General features: G+C 45.4%; 1 protein-coding gene across 1 annotated transcript in view; it reads left to right on the forward strand.

Moving 5' to 3' along the window:
• LOC106572845 (sodium-dependent neutral amino acid transporter SLC6A17) overlaps positions 1–14951 on the forward strand; it is a 48682-nt gene that overhangs the window by 14478 nt on the left and 19253 nt on the right. Inside the window, exons 2-5 of the mRNA XM_045696453.2 lie at positions 833–1235; positions 5563–5720; positions 8888–9017; positions 10388–10569. Of these exons, the coding sequence (XP_045552409.1) occupies positions 944–1235; positions 5563–5720; positions 8888–9017; positions 10388–10569 (762 nt within the window). The 5' untranslated portion in view covers positions 833–943. The remainder of the gene's footprint in view (positions 1–832; positions 1236–5562; positions 5721–8887; positions 9018–10387; positions 10570–14951) is intronic.

Genomic DNA, 14951 nt, shown 5'->3' on the forward strand with positions numbered 1-14951 from the left:
CCAGCCAGCCAGCCAGCAGCCAGCACCCAGCCAGCCAGCCAGCACCCAGCCAGAAGCCAGCCAGCCAGCCAGCCAGCCAGCACCCAGCCAGCCAGCCAGCACCCAGCCAGCCAGCAGCCAGCCAGCACCCAGCCAGCCAGCACCCAGCCAGCCAGCACCCAGCCAGCCAGCAGCCAGCCAGCCACCCAGCCAGCCAGCAGCCAGCCAGCCAGTCAGCATTACAATCAATTACACACGGAGTTGAACTCAGACGATTTCCAGTCAGATTTTCTATGCAAATGGTCTTATTATCATAGAGCCTGGACAATACAGCTCATTCAACCCGAAGTAGAACTTCTCAGCTGTCTTTTCTTTTGGTCAACGGGGATGTTTTTTCAGAGCTGGTACAGGAGAGTCACTGCAGGCGCTGGAATGTCTGCAGTGCCAAGCTGAATGGTATTTATAGACAGCTTGGTCACACAAGTTACTCATACCTAAACTGTTGCAGTAACTCTCGACATGGACTCATCTCCACATTAAACACATTTATTTCTAAATAATATATGACGTAGACAAATTAGATTTTTTTTTTCTTTGTTTACTTGTACACAATATTGTCAAGGCCAGTAATCACACAAACAGACCCCCACCATTGGCTGTAACTCATGTGATCAGCAATGTCACCCACATGACTCCGCTTTAATGGGTTTCAGATTTTATTGTGGTTTGTATGTAATACACTGTTCCACTTATACACAGAAATGGTGGCCAACAGAAAAAAACATATTTTCACATTGGTCTTGTAGATAATACAGTTTATTCATTAACCATCTCTAAACCTTTCTCTTCACAGATTCTGGACAAAGCAGCGTACCCCAACTGCCTCTTTCTTCACATCTCTGTGGATTCGACCCTCTGAACATCTCTGACCCTAGTCGTCAGACTCCTACCACCCACCGTCACCATGCTTAAGAACAGCAAGGTGACCCTGGGACTCCCTCACAGTGATCCAGTCACTGAGTCAGTGGCGGACCTCCTGACCCTGGCTGAGCCCCTGGACTATAAGAGCAGCCGGATGAGTATGGGTCCCGGGGCCCAGACAGCCATGGGCAAGGGCCTGCTGCCTTCTCCAGGGGACGAAGAGGGGAGGCCGGCCTGGAACAGCAAGCTGCAGTACATCCTGGCCCAGGTTGGGTTTTCTGTAGGCCTGGGCAACGTCTGGAGGTTCCCTTACCTGTGTCAGAAGAATGGAGGAGGTGGGTACTGGAGATTCTGGGTACTGTAGTCTCTGGTGGGGAATAATGGGGAGAACCCAGTGTATCTTTATTTGACCTAAGTGAACTGTGTTATAATGATGATGATGAGGATGATGATGATGACAGTAATGATGACGTTCACAATCAGGGTTCAGACATAGTAAAAGATAACCCTCCAACTCTTATGGCTGATATTGGGTGACAGGACCCAATTTAGCAGGTGGAAAACATGCTTCTATCATGACTTAATGTGCTGTGGATCCCATGTTCCCATGTTGCCTCTCAGGACATCTACACAGTGGAGAGCAGGTGTCAATGACAGTGTGAGAGGTTCCTATCATGTTAAATATCAGTATCGACCGTCAGTAGGCCTAATACCCAACTGCCAATTTATTCTTTAAATTGAACCTTTATTTCACTAGGCAAGTCAGTTAAGAACAAATTCTTATTTTACAGTGACAGCCTACCAGGGAACAGTGGGTTAACTGCCTTGTTCAGGGGCAGAATGACAGATTTTGACCTTGTCAACTCAGGGATTCGATCCAGTAACCTTTCAGTTACTGGCCCAACACGCTAACCACTAGGATACCTGTCTCTAACCACTAGGATACCTGTCTCTAACCACTAGGATACCTGTCTCTAACCACTAGGCTACCTGTCTCTAACCACTAGGATACCTGTCTCTAACCACTAGGCTACCTGTCTCTAACCACTAGGCCACCTGTCTCTAACCACTAGGATACCTGTCTCGAACCACTAGGATACCTGTCTCTAACCACTAGGATACCTGTCTCTAACCACTAGGATACCTGTCTCTAACCACTAGGATACCTGTCTCTAACCACTAGGCTACCTGTCTCTAACCACTAGGATACCTGTCTCTAACCACTAGGCTACCTGTCTCTAACCACTAGGCCACCTGTCTCTAACCACTAGGATACCTGTCTCGAACCACTAGGATACCTGTCTCTAACCACTAGGATACCTCCTCTAACCACTAGGCTACCTGCCGCCCCTGACTACCTGTTAGTTCCCTTCAGTTGGTGTAGCCTACATAATCATTCCATTTAATAACATTGTTTATTTGACATTAATTTGCTTCCTCTGAGAACGCCGTCATGGGTCTGAGGTTGTTGCTGAAGATCATTAGTAACAGTTGATAATAGAAAAATAAACGTATGGATAATTCAATCATTATGGAGTGGGGTGCAGACCACGCTGTAACAGTTTGAACCTGACTGATGGCGCAATACTTGGCTCTGACGTCACACATTTCCATGGTTAGTGCAGGCAGTAGACGAGGGTATAGCCTACTATTGTACACTATTCCCCCTATTATAATTCTATGTACACTAATCTTCCAACATTACCATGGGTTGAAGAACTGAATGTGCCACATTTTCAGAATGAGTCAAACCATCGTTTTCTTTCTTTCTTTATGATTCGTAAATACTTTCCTAAACCTGAAAAATCTACAAGATCAGGCTATTTTTTGATCACCTGTTGGTACTGAACAGAAGACGAATATTCATATATTTAGCTTTTTGTCATCGATCCCTACATAATATTCTGAACCCGTTCCCTTGATATATTCTAATGAGTCTGTCGACAAAATTACAACTTAAAGGTACACCGTATTTAAAATGATGTCTTGAGATGGGCGGCAGATAGCCTAGTGGTTAGAGCGTGTATGACCTAATGCCATCACTGGTGTACTGCCCTAGGCTATACTAGTACTATAGTACCCTAGTATACTCTAGTACTATAGTACCCTAGTATACCCTAGTACTATAGTACCCTAGTATACCCTAGTACTATAGTACCCTAGTATACTCTAGTACTATAGTACCCTAGTATACCCTAGTACTATAGTACCCTAGTATACTCTAGTACTATAGTACCCTAGTATACTCTAGTACTATAGTACCCTAGTATACTCTAGTAATATAGTACCCTAGTATACCCTAGTACTATAGTACCCTAGTATACTCTAGTACTATAGTACCCTAGTATACTCTAGTACTATAGTACCCTAGTATACCCTAGTACTATAGTACCCTAGTATACCCTAGTACTATAGTACCCTAGTATACTCTAGTACTATAGTACCCTAGTATACTCTAGTAATATAGTACCCTAGTATACCCTAGTACTATAGTACCCTAGTATACTCTAGTACTATAGTACCCTAGTATACTCTAGTACTATAGTACCCTAGTATACCCTAGTACTATAGTACCCTAGTATACTCTATTACTATAGTACCCTAGTATACCCTAGTACTATAGTACCCTAGTATACCGTATTATTATAGTACCCTAGTATTCCCTATTACTATAGTACCCTAGTATACCCTATTACTATAGTACCCTAGAATACCCTAGTAATATAGTACCCTAGTATACCCTAGTACTATAGCACCCTAGTATACCCTATTACTATAGTACCCTAGAATACCCTAGTAATATAGTACCCTAGTATACCATAGTACTACCCTCCACTGGGATACTGTCCTACTCTAAACACTGCACTGTGTCAGCTCTGTGAACAGATACTCAGTCATAATTGATTGCATTAGGCGTTCTGCAATAAACTGCACTTGGCATTCAGGAAATGAGAGCTACATTAGCTTAAATGCTGCAGATGTATTTTCTCTGTAATGTGACAGTGACACTATTTGCTTGGAGGACAATGAAGCAGTCATACTATGGTACCATGCATCAACAGCCTACTCATTCTCAGGATAATGATGTAGTTATGGAGGGCCCCCCCAGTTCTCAACCACCCCTGATGAAGGAGTCATGGAGGCCCCCCCAGTTGTCATCCATCCCTGATGAAGGAGTCATGGAGGGCCCCCCCCAGTTCTCAACCATCCCTGATGAAGGAGTCATGGAGGCTCCCCCAGTTGTCATCCATCCCTGATGAAGGAGTCATGGAGGGCCCCCCCCAGTTCTCAACCATCCCTGATGAAGGAGTCATGGAGGCTCCCCCAGTTGTCATCCATCCCTGATGAAGGAGTCATGGAGGGCCCCCCCCCCCAGTTCTCAACCATCCCTGATGAAGGAGTCATAGAGGCCCCCCCAGTTGTTATCCATCCCTGATGAAGGAGTCATGGAGGGCCCCCCCCAGTTGTTATCCATCCCTGATGAAGGAGTCATGGAGGGCCCCCCCCAGTTGTTATCCATCCCTGATGAAGGAGTCATGGAGGCCCCCCCAGTTGTCATCCATCCCTGATGAAGGAGTCATGGAGGCCCCCCCCCTCCCCCCCTCTGGATACACATCACGGAGTTGAGAGCCAGCGTCTTAGGTTTCATATCTCACTGTCTCGTTCCTCTCTGATATTTCTCTTTAGATGTATAAATAGGCTAAATGGAACGTACGGTGTGTGTGTGTGTGTGTGTGTGTGTGTGTGTGTGTGTGTGTGTGTGTGTGTGTGTGTGTGTGTGTGTGTGTGTGTGTGTGTGTGTGTGTGTGTGTGTGTGTGTGTGTCCCAGTGAAACCTGACACCATTGTAGCCTCAAGTCCATTATTGTCCTAGTCAAGATGGAGTCTGATGCTCCTTGACTCTCTCTCTTTCTCCAAAGAGCAGTACAAAAAGCAACGCAAAGGGCTTTCTCTGCATTGTGTTTTGATCTGTACCACCAGTCAAGACCTGTTATTAGTGTGATTTGTGTGTGGGTTCTATCCGGCTGAAATCCTCTGTCACCATTGTGCCGTTACATTGTGTTGACATCACGTTGTCTTCTCTCTCAACTGGACTTGTTGTTTGTGAGTGATGGTGATGCTCTGTGTGCACAGTGGAGCTAAAAGAGTTACAGTTTTAGAGGAAGACAGAGAGAGACAGTAGGTGGTGAGGCTGCAGGAGTAGGATTTTTTTATTTAACTAGGCAAGTCAGTTATTAAGAACAAACTCTTATTTACAATGAGAGCCTACCCCGGCCAAACCCTAACCCAGATGATGCGCGAGTTGTGCACCACCCTATGGGACTCCCAATCACAGCCAGTTGTGATACAGCCTGGAATCGAACCAGGGTCTGTAGTGACGCCTCCAGCACGGAGATGCAGTGCCTTAGACCACTGCGCCACACGGGAGACCGATAACAGAGGACATGAAAAAGTAGTCTGGCTTTGTTTGGTTGGCTTGAGACATTTCTGAGCTAGCCTTTTCCTTCTATCCAGAAGGCTGTTTCAAGTTGACCTTTACTGATTGTAATTGACACTCTTTCTCCCCTCCCTCCCTCCCTCCCTCCCTCCCTCCCTCCCTCCCTCCCTCCCTCCCTCCCTCCCTCCCTCCCTCCCTCCCTCCCTCCCTCCTCTCCTCTCTCAGGTGCGTACCTGGTCCCTTACTTTATCCTCCTCATTCTCATTGGGATCCCTCTGTTCTTTCTGGAGCTGGCGGTGGGACAGAGGATCCGGCGTGGGAGCATTGGAGTGTGGAACTATGTTTACCCTCAGCTAGGAGGCATCGGGGTCTCCAGTCTAATGGTGAGATGCACACACACACACACACACACACACACACACACACCACACACACACACACACACACACACACACACACACACACACACACACACACACACACACACTCAAGTTCCTTGGTGTCCTTATCACTAAGGAATTAACATGATCCACACACACCCACACAGTTGTGAAGAGGGCATGACAGCGCCTCTTCCCCCTCAGGAGGCTGAAAAGATTTGGCATGGGCCCTCACATCCAAGTTCTACAGCTGCACTGTTGAGAGCATATTGACTGGCTGCATCACCGGTTGGTACAGCGACTGCAAGGCACCCGACCGTAAGGCGCTACACTGGGGCCGAGCTCCCTGCCATCCAGGTCCTCTATACCAGGCGGTGTCAAAGGAATGCCCCAAAAATGGTCAAAGACTCCAGCCACCCAAGCTGAACTGTTCTCTCTGCTAGAGCACGGCAAGCGGTACCAGTGCACCAAGTCTGGAACCAACAGAACCCTGAACAGCTTCTACCCCCAAGCCATAAGACTGATAAACAAGACTGCAGCTGCCGCTACTGTTTATTATCTATCCTGTTGTCTAATCACTTTATCTCTGCTTATATGTACATAGCTACCTCAGTTACCTCGTACCCCTGCACATCAACTCGTTACTGGTACTCCCTGTACATAGCCATGTTATTACCTGGTACTCCCTGTATCTAGCCATGTTAATTCCCTGTCCTCCCTGTATATAGTCATGTAATTACCTAGTACTCCCTGTATATAGACGTGTTATTACCTGGTACTTCCTGTATATAGCCATGTTATTACCTTGTACTCCCTGTATATAGCCATGTTATTACCTAGTACTCCCTGTATATAGACGTGTTATTACCTGGAACTTCCTGTATATAGCCACGTTATTACCTGGTAAATCCTGTATTTAGCCATGTTATTACCTGGTACTTCCTGTATATAGCCATGATATTACCTGGTAATTCCTGTATATTGCAATGTAATTTCCTGGTACTTCCTGTATGTAGCCATGATATTTCCTGCTACGTCCTGTATATAGCCATGTTACTACCTCGTACTTCCTGTATATAGCCATGTTATTTTTTACTTGTCATTGTTATTCATTATTCACTGTATGTATTTATTCCTTGTGTCACTATTTCTATTTCTTATTCATTTTGTATCTTTAACTCTGTATTGTTGAAAAAGGACACCTATTGTTTACAAAGCGTGTGACAAATAAAATTTTATTTGATTAGTGGCTTCCCTCAGAAGGTCTACCCACATTAGCAACTTCCCTCAGAAGGTCTACCCACATTAGCAGCTTCCCTCAGAAAGCCTCCCCACAGTAGCAGCTTCCCACAGAAAGCCTTCCCACAGTAGCAGCTTCCCTCAGAAATCCTTCCCACAGTAGCAGCTTCCCTCAGAAATCCTTCCCACAGTAGCAGCTTCCCACAGAAGGTCTACCCACATTAGCAGCTTCCCTCAGAAATCCTTCCCACAGTAGCAGCTTCCCACAGAAGGCCTTCCCACAGTAGCAGCTTCCCTCAGAAGGCCTTCCCGCAGTAGCAGCTTCCCTCAAATCAAATCAAATGTATTTATATAGCCCTTCTTACATCAGCTGATATCTCAAAGTGCTGTACAGAAACCCAGCCTAAAACCCCAAACAGCAAGCAATGCAGGTGTAGAAGCACGGTGGCTAGGAAAAACTCCCTAGAAAGGCCAAAACCTAGGAAGAAACCTAGAGAGGAACCAGGCTATGAGGGGTGGCCAGTCCTCTTCTGGCTGTGCCGGGTGGAGATTATAACAGAACATGGCCAAGATGTTCAAATGTTCATAAATGACCAGTATGGTCAAATAATAATAATCACAGTAGTTGTCGAGGGTGCAACAAGTCAGCACTTCAAGAGTAAATGTCAGTTGGCTTTTCATAGCCGATCATTGAGAGTATCTCTACCGCTCCTGCTGTCTCTAGAGAGTTGAAAACAGCAGGTCTGGGACAGGTAGCACGTCCGGTGAACAGGTCAGGGTTCCATAGCCGCAGGCAGAACAGTTGAAACTGGAGCAGCAGCACGGCCAGGTGGACTGGGGACAGCAAAGAGTCATCATGTCAGGTAGTCCTGAGGCATGGTCCTAGGGCTCAGGTCCTCCGAGAGAGAGAAAGAAAGAAAGAAAGAAAGAAAGAAAGAAAGAAAGAAAGAAAGAAAGAAAGAAAGAAAGAAGAAAGAAAGAAAGAAAGAAAGAAAGAAAGAAAGAGAGAGAGAATTAGAGAGAGCATACTTAAATTCACACAGGACACCGGATAAGACAGGAGAAATACTCCAGATATAACAGACTGACGCTAGCCCCCCGACACATAAACTACTGCAGCATAAATGAGGGAAGCTGCTTCTGTGGGAAGGCCTTCTGTATTGGGCATTCATCTTTGAATGAAGCATTGTATTGGGCATTCATCTTTGAATGAAGCATTGTATTGGGCATTCGTCTTAGAATGAAGCATTGTATTGGGCATTCGTCTTAGAATGAAGCATTGTATTGGGCATTCGTCTTAGAATGAAGCATTGTGTTGGGCATTCGTCTTAGAATGAAGCATTGTATTGGGCATACATTCTAAGTGGTATGCTGTACTGTGGATATTGCATGTTGCAGTCAGTGCAGGAGGCCTTATAGCAATATGCAGCCGTGAGGCAGAGGCAGTGAGGGCTGAGGCATAGGCAGTGAGGGCTGAGGCAGAGGCAGTGAGGGCTGAGGCAGGCTGGATGTAACACTAGGAGCTCAGCTCTGCCCAGAAGCTATAAATACGACCACAGACGACCAGCTAGACCACTGCTGGAAGAACACACTTCTATTATTCATAGACACTTCAGCTGTGGGCTACACGAGTGTCTGAGCAGAGAACACAGGAGAAGCGTTCCTGTTCGTATAGCCTACAGAATGTAAATTGAGTTGCCTTGTGTGTTGGGTGTTGTGTTGGCTAGGAAAGCTGTGTGTTTGTGTAACTAGACTACACTACCCTTTGGTTGATGGAAGCTCTGAAATGCTAACGGTTTCCCACAACGTAGCAAATTAACAATATAAATTCACCTGAATACAAAAAAAAAATAGATGTTTTGTGGGTTGAGTAATAACAAAGGTTTCTTGGAAGACCTAAGGATCGTTCTACCTCTCCTGTCTCTCTCCAGGTGTGTGGCTTCGTGGGCCTTTACTACAACGTGATCATCGGCTGGAGTATCTTCTACTTCTTCCAGTCCTTCCAGTACCCACTGCCCTGGGCAGAGTGCCCCATCAGGGTGGTCAATGGAAGCCAAGCTAGTGAGTACAAAACACAAAATACTCTCAAAATGTACAGACAACTAACACTAACGTAAATGCTAACGTACAGACAACTAACACTAACATGCTAACGTAAATGCTAATGTGAGGTGAGTGGATGAGCTAAAGGCTAACATAGGGTTCCCTACCTCCTGCCTCTTGACTGTGTGCTGCGGCTGCCAGCCGTCACTCCGCAGGGCATGCTGAATACTCACAGAGACTGGGTCATATGTTCTGACATGATGCAGCATCAGAGCTGCTCTCTCAGATCAGTTAAGGACTGTCCCACCCAGTTCAGCTCAGCAGATAGACGGCAGATAGACGGCAGACAGACAGATAGATAGCAAGACGGCGGATAAACAGCTAGACGGCGGATAGACAGCTAGAAGGCAGATAGACAGCTAGAAGGCAGACAGACAGCTAGAAGGCAGATAGACAGCTAGAAGGCAGACAGACAGCTAGAAGGCAGATAGACAGCTAGAAGGCAGACAGACAGCTAGAAGGCAGACAGACAGCTAGAAGGCAGATAGACAGCTAGAAGGCAGACAGACAGCTAGAAGGCAGATAGACAGCTAGAAGGCAGACAGACAGCTAGAAGGCAGATAGACAGCTAGAAGGCAGACAGACAGACAGACAGACAGACAGACAGACAGACAGACAGACAGACAGACAGACAGACAGACAGACAGACAGACAGACAGCTAGAAGGCAGACAGACAGACAGACAGACAGACAGACAGACAGACAGACAGACAGACAGACAGACAGACAGACAGACAGACAGACAGACAGACAGACAGACAGACAGACAGACAGACAGACAGACAGACAGACAGACAGACAGACAGACAGACAGACAGACAGACAGATAGATAGATAGATAGATAGATAGATAGATAGATAGATAGATAGATAGATAGATAGATAGATAGATAGATAGATAGATAGATAGATTCACTACCGCACCATCTTAGACTTTGCTCTATTTCTATTTCTCACTCCACATTTCTCAAACCTTGTCCCCCTCTCTCTCCTCTCTCCTCTCCCTCTCACCCATCTCTCTTCCCCTCTCTCCTCCCTTTCTCCTCCTCCTCCTCCCCCTCTCCCATCTCCCCTCTCTCCTCCCCCTCTCCCCTTCTCCTCCCCCTCTCCCCTTCTCGCCTCTCTCATCCCCCTCTCCCCTATCCCCTCTCTTCTCCCCCCTCTCTGTTCTCCTCCCCCTCTTTATCTTCCCCTCTCCTCCCCCTTCTCCTCCTCCTCTCCCCTCTCACCTATCTCCTCCCTCTCTACCCCTCTCCCCTTCTCGCCTCTCTCCTCCCTCTCCCCTCTCTCCTCTCCCCTCTCCCCTCTCTCCTCCCCTCCTCTTCTAGTAATCGAACCGGAGTGTGAAAAGTCTTCTGCAACCACCTACTTCTGGTACCGGCAGACCTTGAACATCACCAGCACCATCGAGGACAGTGGAGGCCTCAACTGGAAGATGACCCTGTCCCTGTTCGCCGCCTGGCTCATCGTCTGTCTGGCAGTGATCAAGGGTATTCAGTCATCTGGGAAGGTAACAGGCTGAGACACATATACAGTTGAAGTTGGAAGTTTACATACACTTAGGTTGGAGTCATTAAATCTCGTTTTTCAACCACTCCAAAAATGTCTTGTTAACAAACTATAGTTTTGGCAAGTCGGTTAGGACATCTACTTTGTGCATGACACAAGTCATTTTTACAACAATTGTTTACAGACAGATTATTTCACTTATAATTCCCTGTATCACAATTCCAGTGGGTCAGAAGTTTACATACACTAAGTTGACTGTGCCTTTAAACAGCTTGGAAAATTCCAGAAAATGATGTCAGGGCTTTAGAAGCTTCTGATAGGCTAATTGACATCATTTGCGTCAATTGGAGGTGTACCTGTGGATGAATTTCAAGGCCTACCTTCAAACTCAGTGCCTCTTTGCTTGACAACATGGGAATATCAAAAGAAATCAGCCAAGACATCAGAAAAAAAAATGTAGACCTCCACAAGTCTGGTTCATCCTTTGGAGCAATTTCCAAATGCCTGAAGGTACCACGTTCATCTGTACAAACAATAGTACGCAAGTATAAACACCATGGGACCACGCAGCCGGCATACCAGGAAAGAGATGCGTTCTGTCTCCTAGAGATTAATGTACTTTGGTGCGAAAAGTGCAAATCAATCCCAGAACAACACAAGGACCTTGTGAAGATGCTGGAGGAAACAGGTACAAAGTATCTATATCCACAGTCAAACGAGTCCTATATCGATATAACCTGAAAGGCTGCTCAACAAGGAAGAAGCCACTGCTCCAAAACCACAATAAAAAACACAGACTACGGTTTGCAACTGCACATAGGGACGAAGATCGTACTTTTTGGAGAAATGTCCTCTGGTCTGATGAAACTAAAATAGAACTGTTTGGCCATAATGACCATATTTATGTTTGGAGGAAAAAGGGAGAGGCTTGCAAGTCAAAGAACACCATCCCAACCGTGAAGCACGGGGGTGGCAGCATCCTGTTGTGGGGGTGCTTTGCTGCAGGAGGGACTGGTGCACTTCACAAAATAGATGGCTTCATGAGGGAGGAAAATTATGTGGATATATTGAAGCAACATCTCAAGACATCAGTCAGGAAGTTAAAGCTTGGTCGCAAATGGGTCTTCCAAATGGAGAATGACCTCAAGCATACTTCCAAAGTTGTGGCAAAATGGCTTAAGTGCAAACAAAGTCAAGCTATTGGAGTGGCCATCACAAAGCCCTGACCTCAATCCTATACAACATTTGTTGGCAGAACTGAAAAAGCGTGTACGAGCAAGGATGCCAACAAACCTGACTCAGTTACACCAGCTCTGTCAGGAGGAATGGGCCAAAATTCACCAAACTTTTATTTTATTTTTTTATTTTTTCTTGTGGAATGCTACCTGAAACGTTTGACCCAAGTTAAACAATTTAAAGGCAATGCTACCAAATATGAATTGAGTGTATGTAAACTTTTGACCCACTGGGAATGTGATGAAAGAAATAAAAGCTGAAATAAATCATTCTCTCTACTATTATTCTGACATTTCACATACTTAAAATAAAGTGGTGATCCTAACTGACCTAAGACAGGGATTTTTTACTAGGATTAAATGTCAGGAATTGTGAAAAGTTCAGTTTAAATGTATTTGGCTAAGGTGTATGTAAACATCTGACTTCAACGTTACATAAAGTACATATGTGTTTATAAACTAGGTGTTTCCAGCCCTGAATGCTAATGGGCTGACAGCCGTGGTATATCAGACATAATAAACTGGGTGGTTTGAGCCCCGAATGCTAATGGGCTGACAGCCGTGATATATCAGACATAATAAACTGGGTGGTTCGAGCCCTGAATACTAATGGGCTGACAGCTGTAGTATATCAGACCATATACCACGTGTATGACAAAACATTTATTTTTACTGCTCTAATTAACGTTTGTAACCAGTTTATAATAGCAATAAGACACCTCGGTGGTTTGTGATATATGGCCAATATACCACAGCTAAGGGCTGTATCCAGACACTCCGCGATGCGTCGTGCATAAGAATATCCCTTAGCCGTGGTATATTGGCCATATACCACACCTCCTCGTGCCTTATTGGTTAAATACACTATCTGAAGGTATATATGGCTCTGGAAAGGTACAGGGCCGGGGTCGTTGTCTTCCAACTGCTACTGTATGTTGTTGTAACGGGATTCTGTGGGGGAGGGGTTACTTGAAAAAGAAACACTGGTATTGCTGAACCTTCTACTTTGAGATCTATTCAGTTGTTTGTGGAGTGTTAGAGAATACTAGTGTGCTGGAGTTTCTACTGTTTCAAATCCAGATATTTCCCTATAGACTTTCAATAACTACCACACTGTATGAAGATGTGTCCTGTCATGTGTATACGTCTAGTGATTTTCATGAAGAGTTTTATACTGGCTAAACTGTGACGCAGCTTATGGTGAGAAAGGTTAAAATGCTTAGCATATCACGATTCAATACTATTTGTGTATTTTCTTATGTTATGGGGAAAGAAGCACGCAAAATGTATGAGATTAGTCTTTATTTTTATTTAACCTTTATTTAACTAGGCAAGTCTTAAGAGGTTAGTCTTAAGAGGCCACTAGGCTCCGTGTGGTTATATAATACACTATATATACAAAAGTATGTGGACGCCCCTTCAAATTAGTGGATTCGGCTATTTCAGCCACACCCGTTGCTGACAGGTGTATAGAATCGAGCACACAGCCATGCAATCTCCATAGACAAACATGTACAGTAGAATAGCCTTACTGAGGAGCTAAGTGACTTTCAAAGTGGCACCGTCATAGGATGCCACCTTTCCAACAAGTCAGTTCATCAGGTTTCTGCCCTGCTAGAGCTGCCCCCAGTCAACTGTAAGTACTGTTATTGTGAAGTGGAAACATCTTGTAACAACAACGGCTCAGCCACTAAGTGGTCGGCCACACAAGCTCACAGAACGGGACCGCTGAGTGCTGAAGCATGTAGCACGTAAAAATAGTCTGTCCTCAGTTGTAACACTCACTACTGAGTTCCAAACTGCCTCTGGAAGCAACGTCAGCACAAGAACTGTTAGTCGGGAGCTTCATGAAATGGGTTTCCGTGGCCGAGCAGCCGCACACAAGCCTAAGATCACCATGCGCAATGCCAAGCGTCAGCTGGAGTGGTGTAAAGCTCGCCGCCATTGGACTCTGGAGCAGTGGAAACGCGTTCTCTGGAGTGATGAATCACACTTCACCATCTGGCAGTCCAATAGAGGAATCTGGGTTTGGCGGATGCCAGGAGAACGCTACCTGCCACAATGTACAGTGCCAACTGTAAAGTTTGGTGGAGGAGGAATAATGGTCTGGGGCTGTTTTTCATGGTTCAGGCTAGGTCCCTTAGTTCCAGTGAAGGGAAATCTTAATGCTACAGCACACAATGACATTCTAGACGATTCTGTGCTTCCAACTTTGTGGCAACAGCTTGGGGAAGGCCCTTTCCTGTTTCAGCATGACAATGCCCCCGTGCACAAAGCAAGGTCCATACAGAAATGGTTTGTTGAGATTGTTGTGGAAGAACTTGACTGGCCTGCACAGAGCCCTGACCTCAACTCCATCGAACACCTTTAGGATGAATTGGAACACCAACTGCGAGCCAGGCCTGATCTCCCAACATCAGTGCCCGACCTCACTAATGCTCTTGTGGCTGAATAGAAGCAAGTCCCTGCAGCAATGTGGGTAGATAGATGGTAGATAGTGGAAAGCCTTAAAAGCTGTAATAGCAACAAGGGGAGGGGGGGCAACTCCATTTTAATGCCTATGATTTTGGAATGAGATGTTCAACGAGCAGGTGTCCACATACTTTTGGTCATATAGTGTATGTTAGCTGGCTCACGACTCTATGATTACATCCCAAATGGCACCCTATTCCCTATATAGTGCAACATGTAGCACATAGGGTGCCATTTGAGATTCAGAATAACAATGTGCTTTCATCTCAGTCCAAACAATGAGTCATGATCACAACACAACAGCCAACCCACATTGTGGAATAGGGAAATACATAAGAGACAATGTGGATTAGGGAAATGCATAAGAGACTTTGTGGAATAGGGAAATACATAAGAGACAATGTGGATTAGGGAAATGCATAAGAGACATTGTGGAATAGGGAAATACATAAGAGACAATGTGGATTAGGGAAATACATAAGGGACATTGTGGAATAGGGAAATACATAAGAGACATTGTGGAATAGGGAAATACATAAGAGACATTGTGGAATAGGGAAATACATAAGAGACATTGTGGAATAGGGAAATACATAAGGGACATTGTGGAATAGGGAAATACATAAGAGACATTGTGGAATAGGGAAATACATAAGAGACATTGTGGAATAGGGAA

The sequence above is a fragment of the Salmo salar genome, chromosome 15 (genome assembly GCF_965601325.2).
Source record: "Salmo salar chromosome 15, fSalSal1, whole genome shotgun sequence".
NCBI lineage: Eukaryota > Metazoa > Chordata > Actinopteri > Salmoniformes > Salmonidae > Salmo > Salmo salar.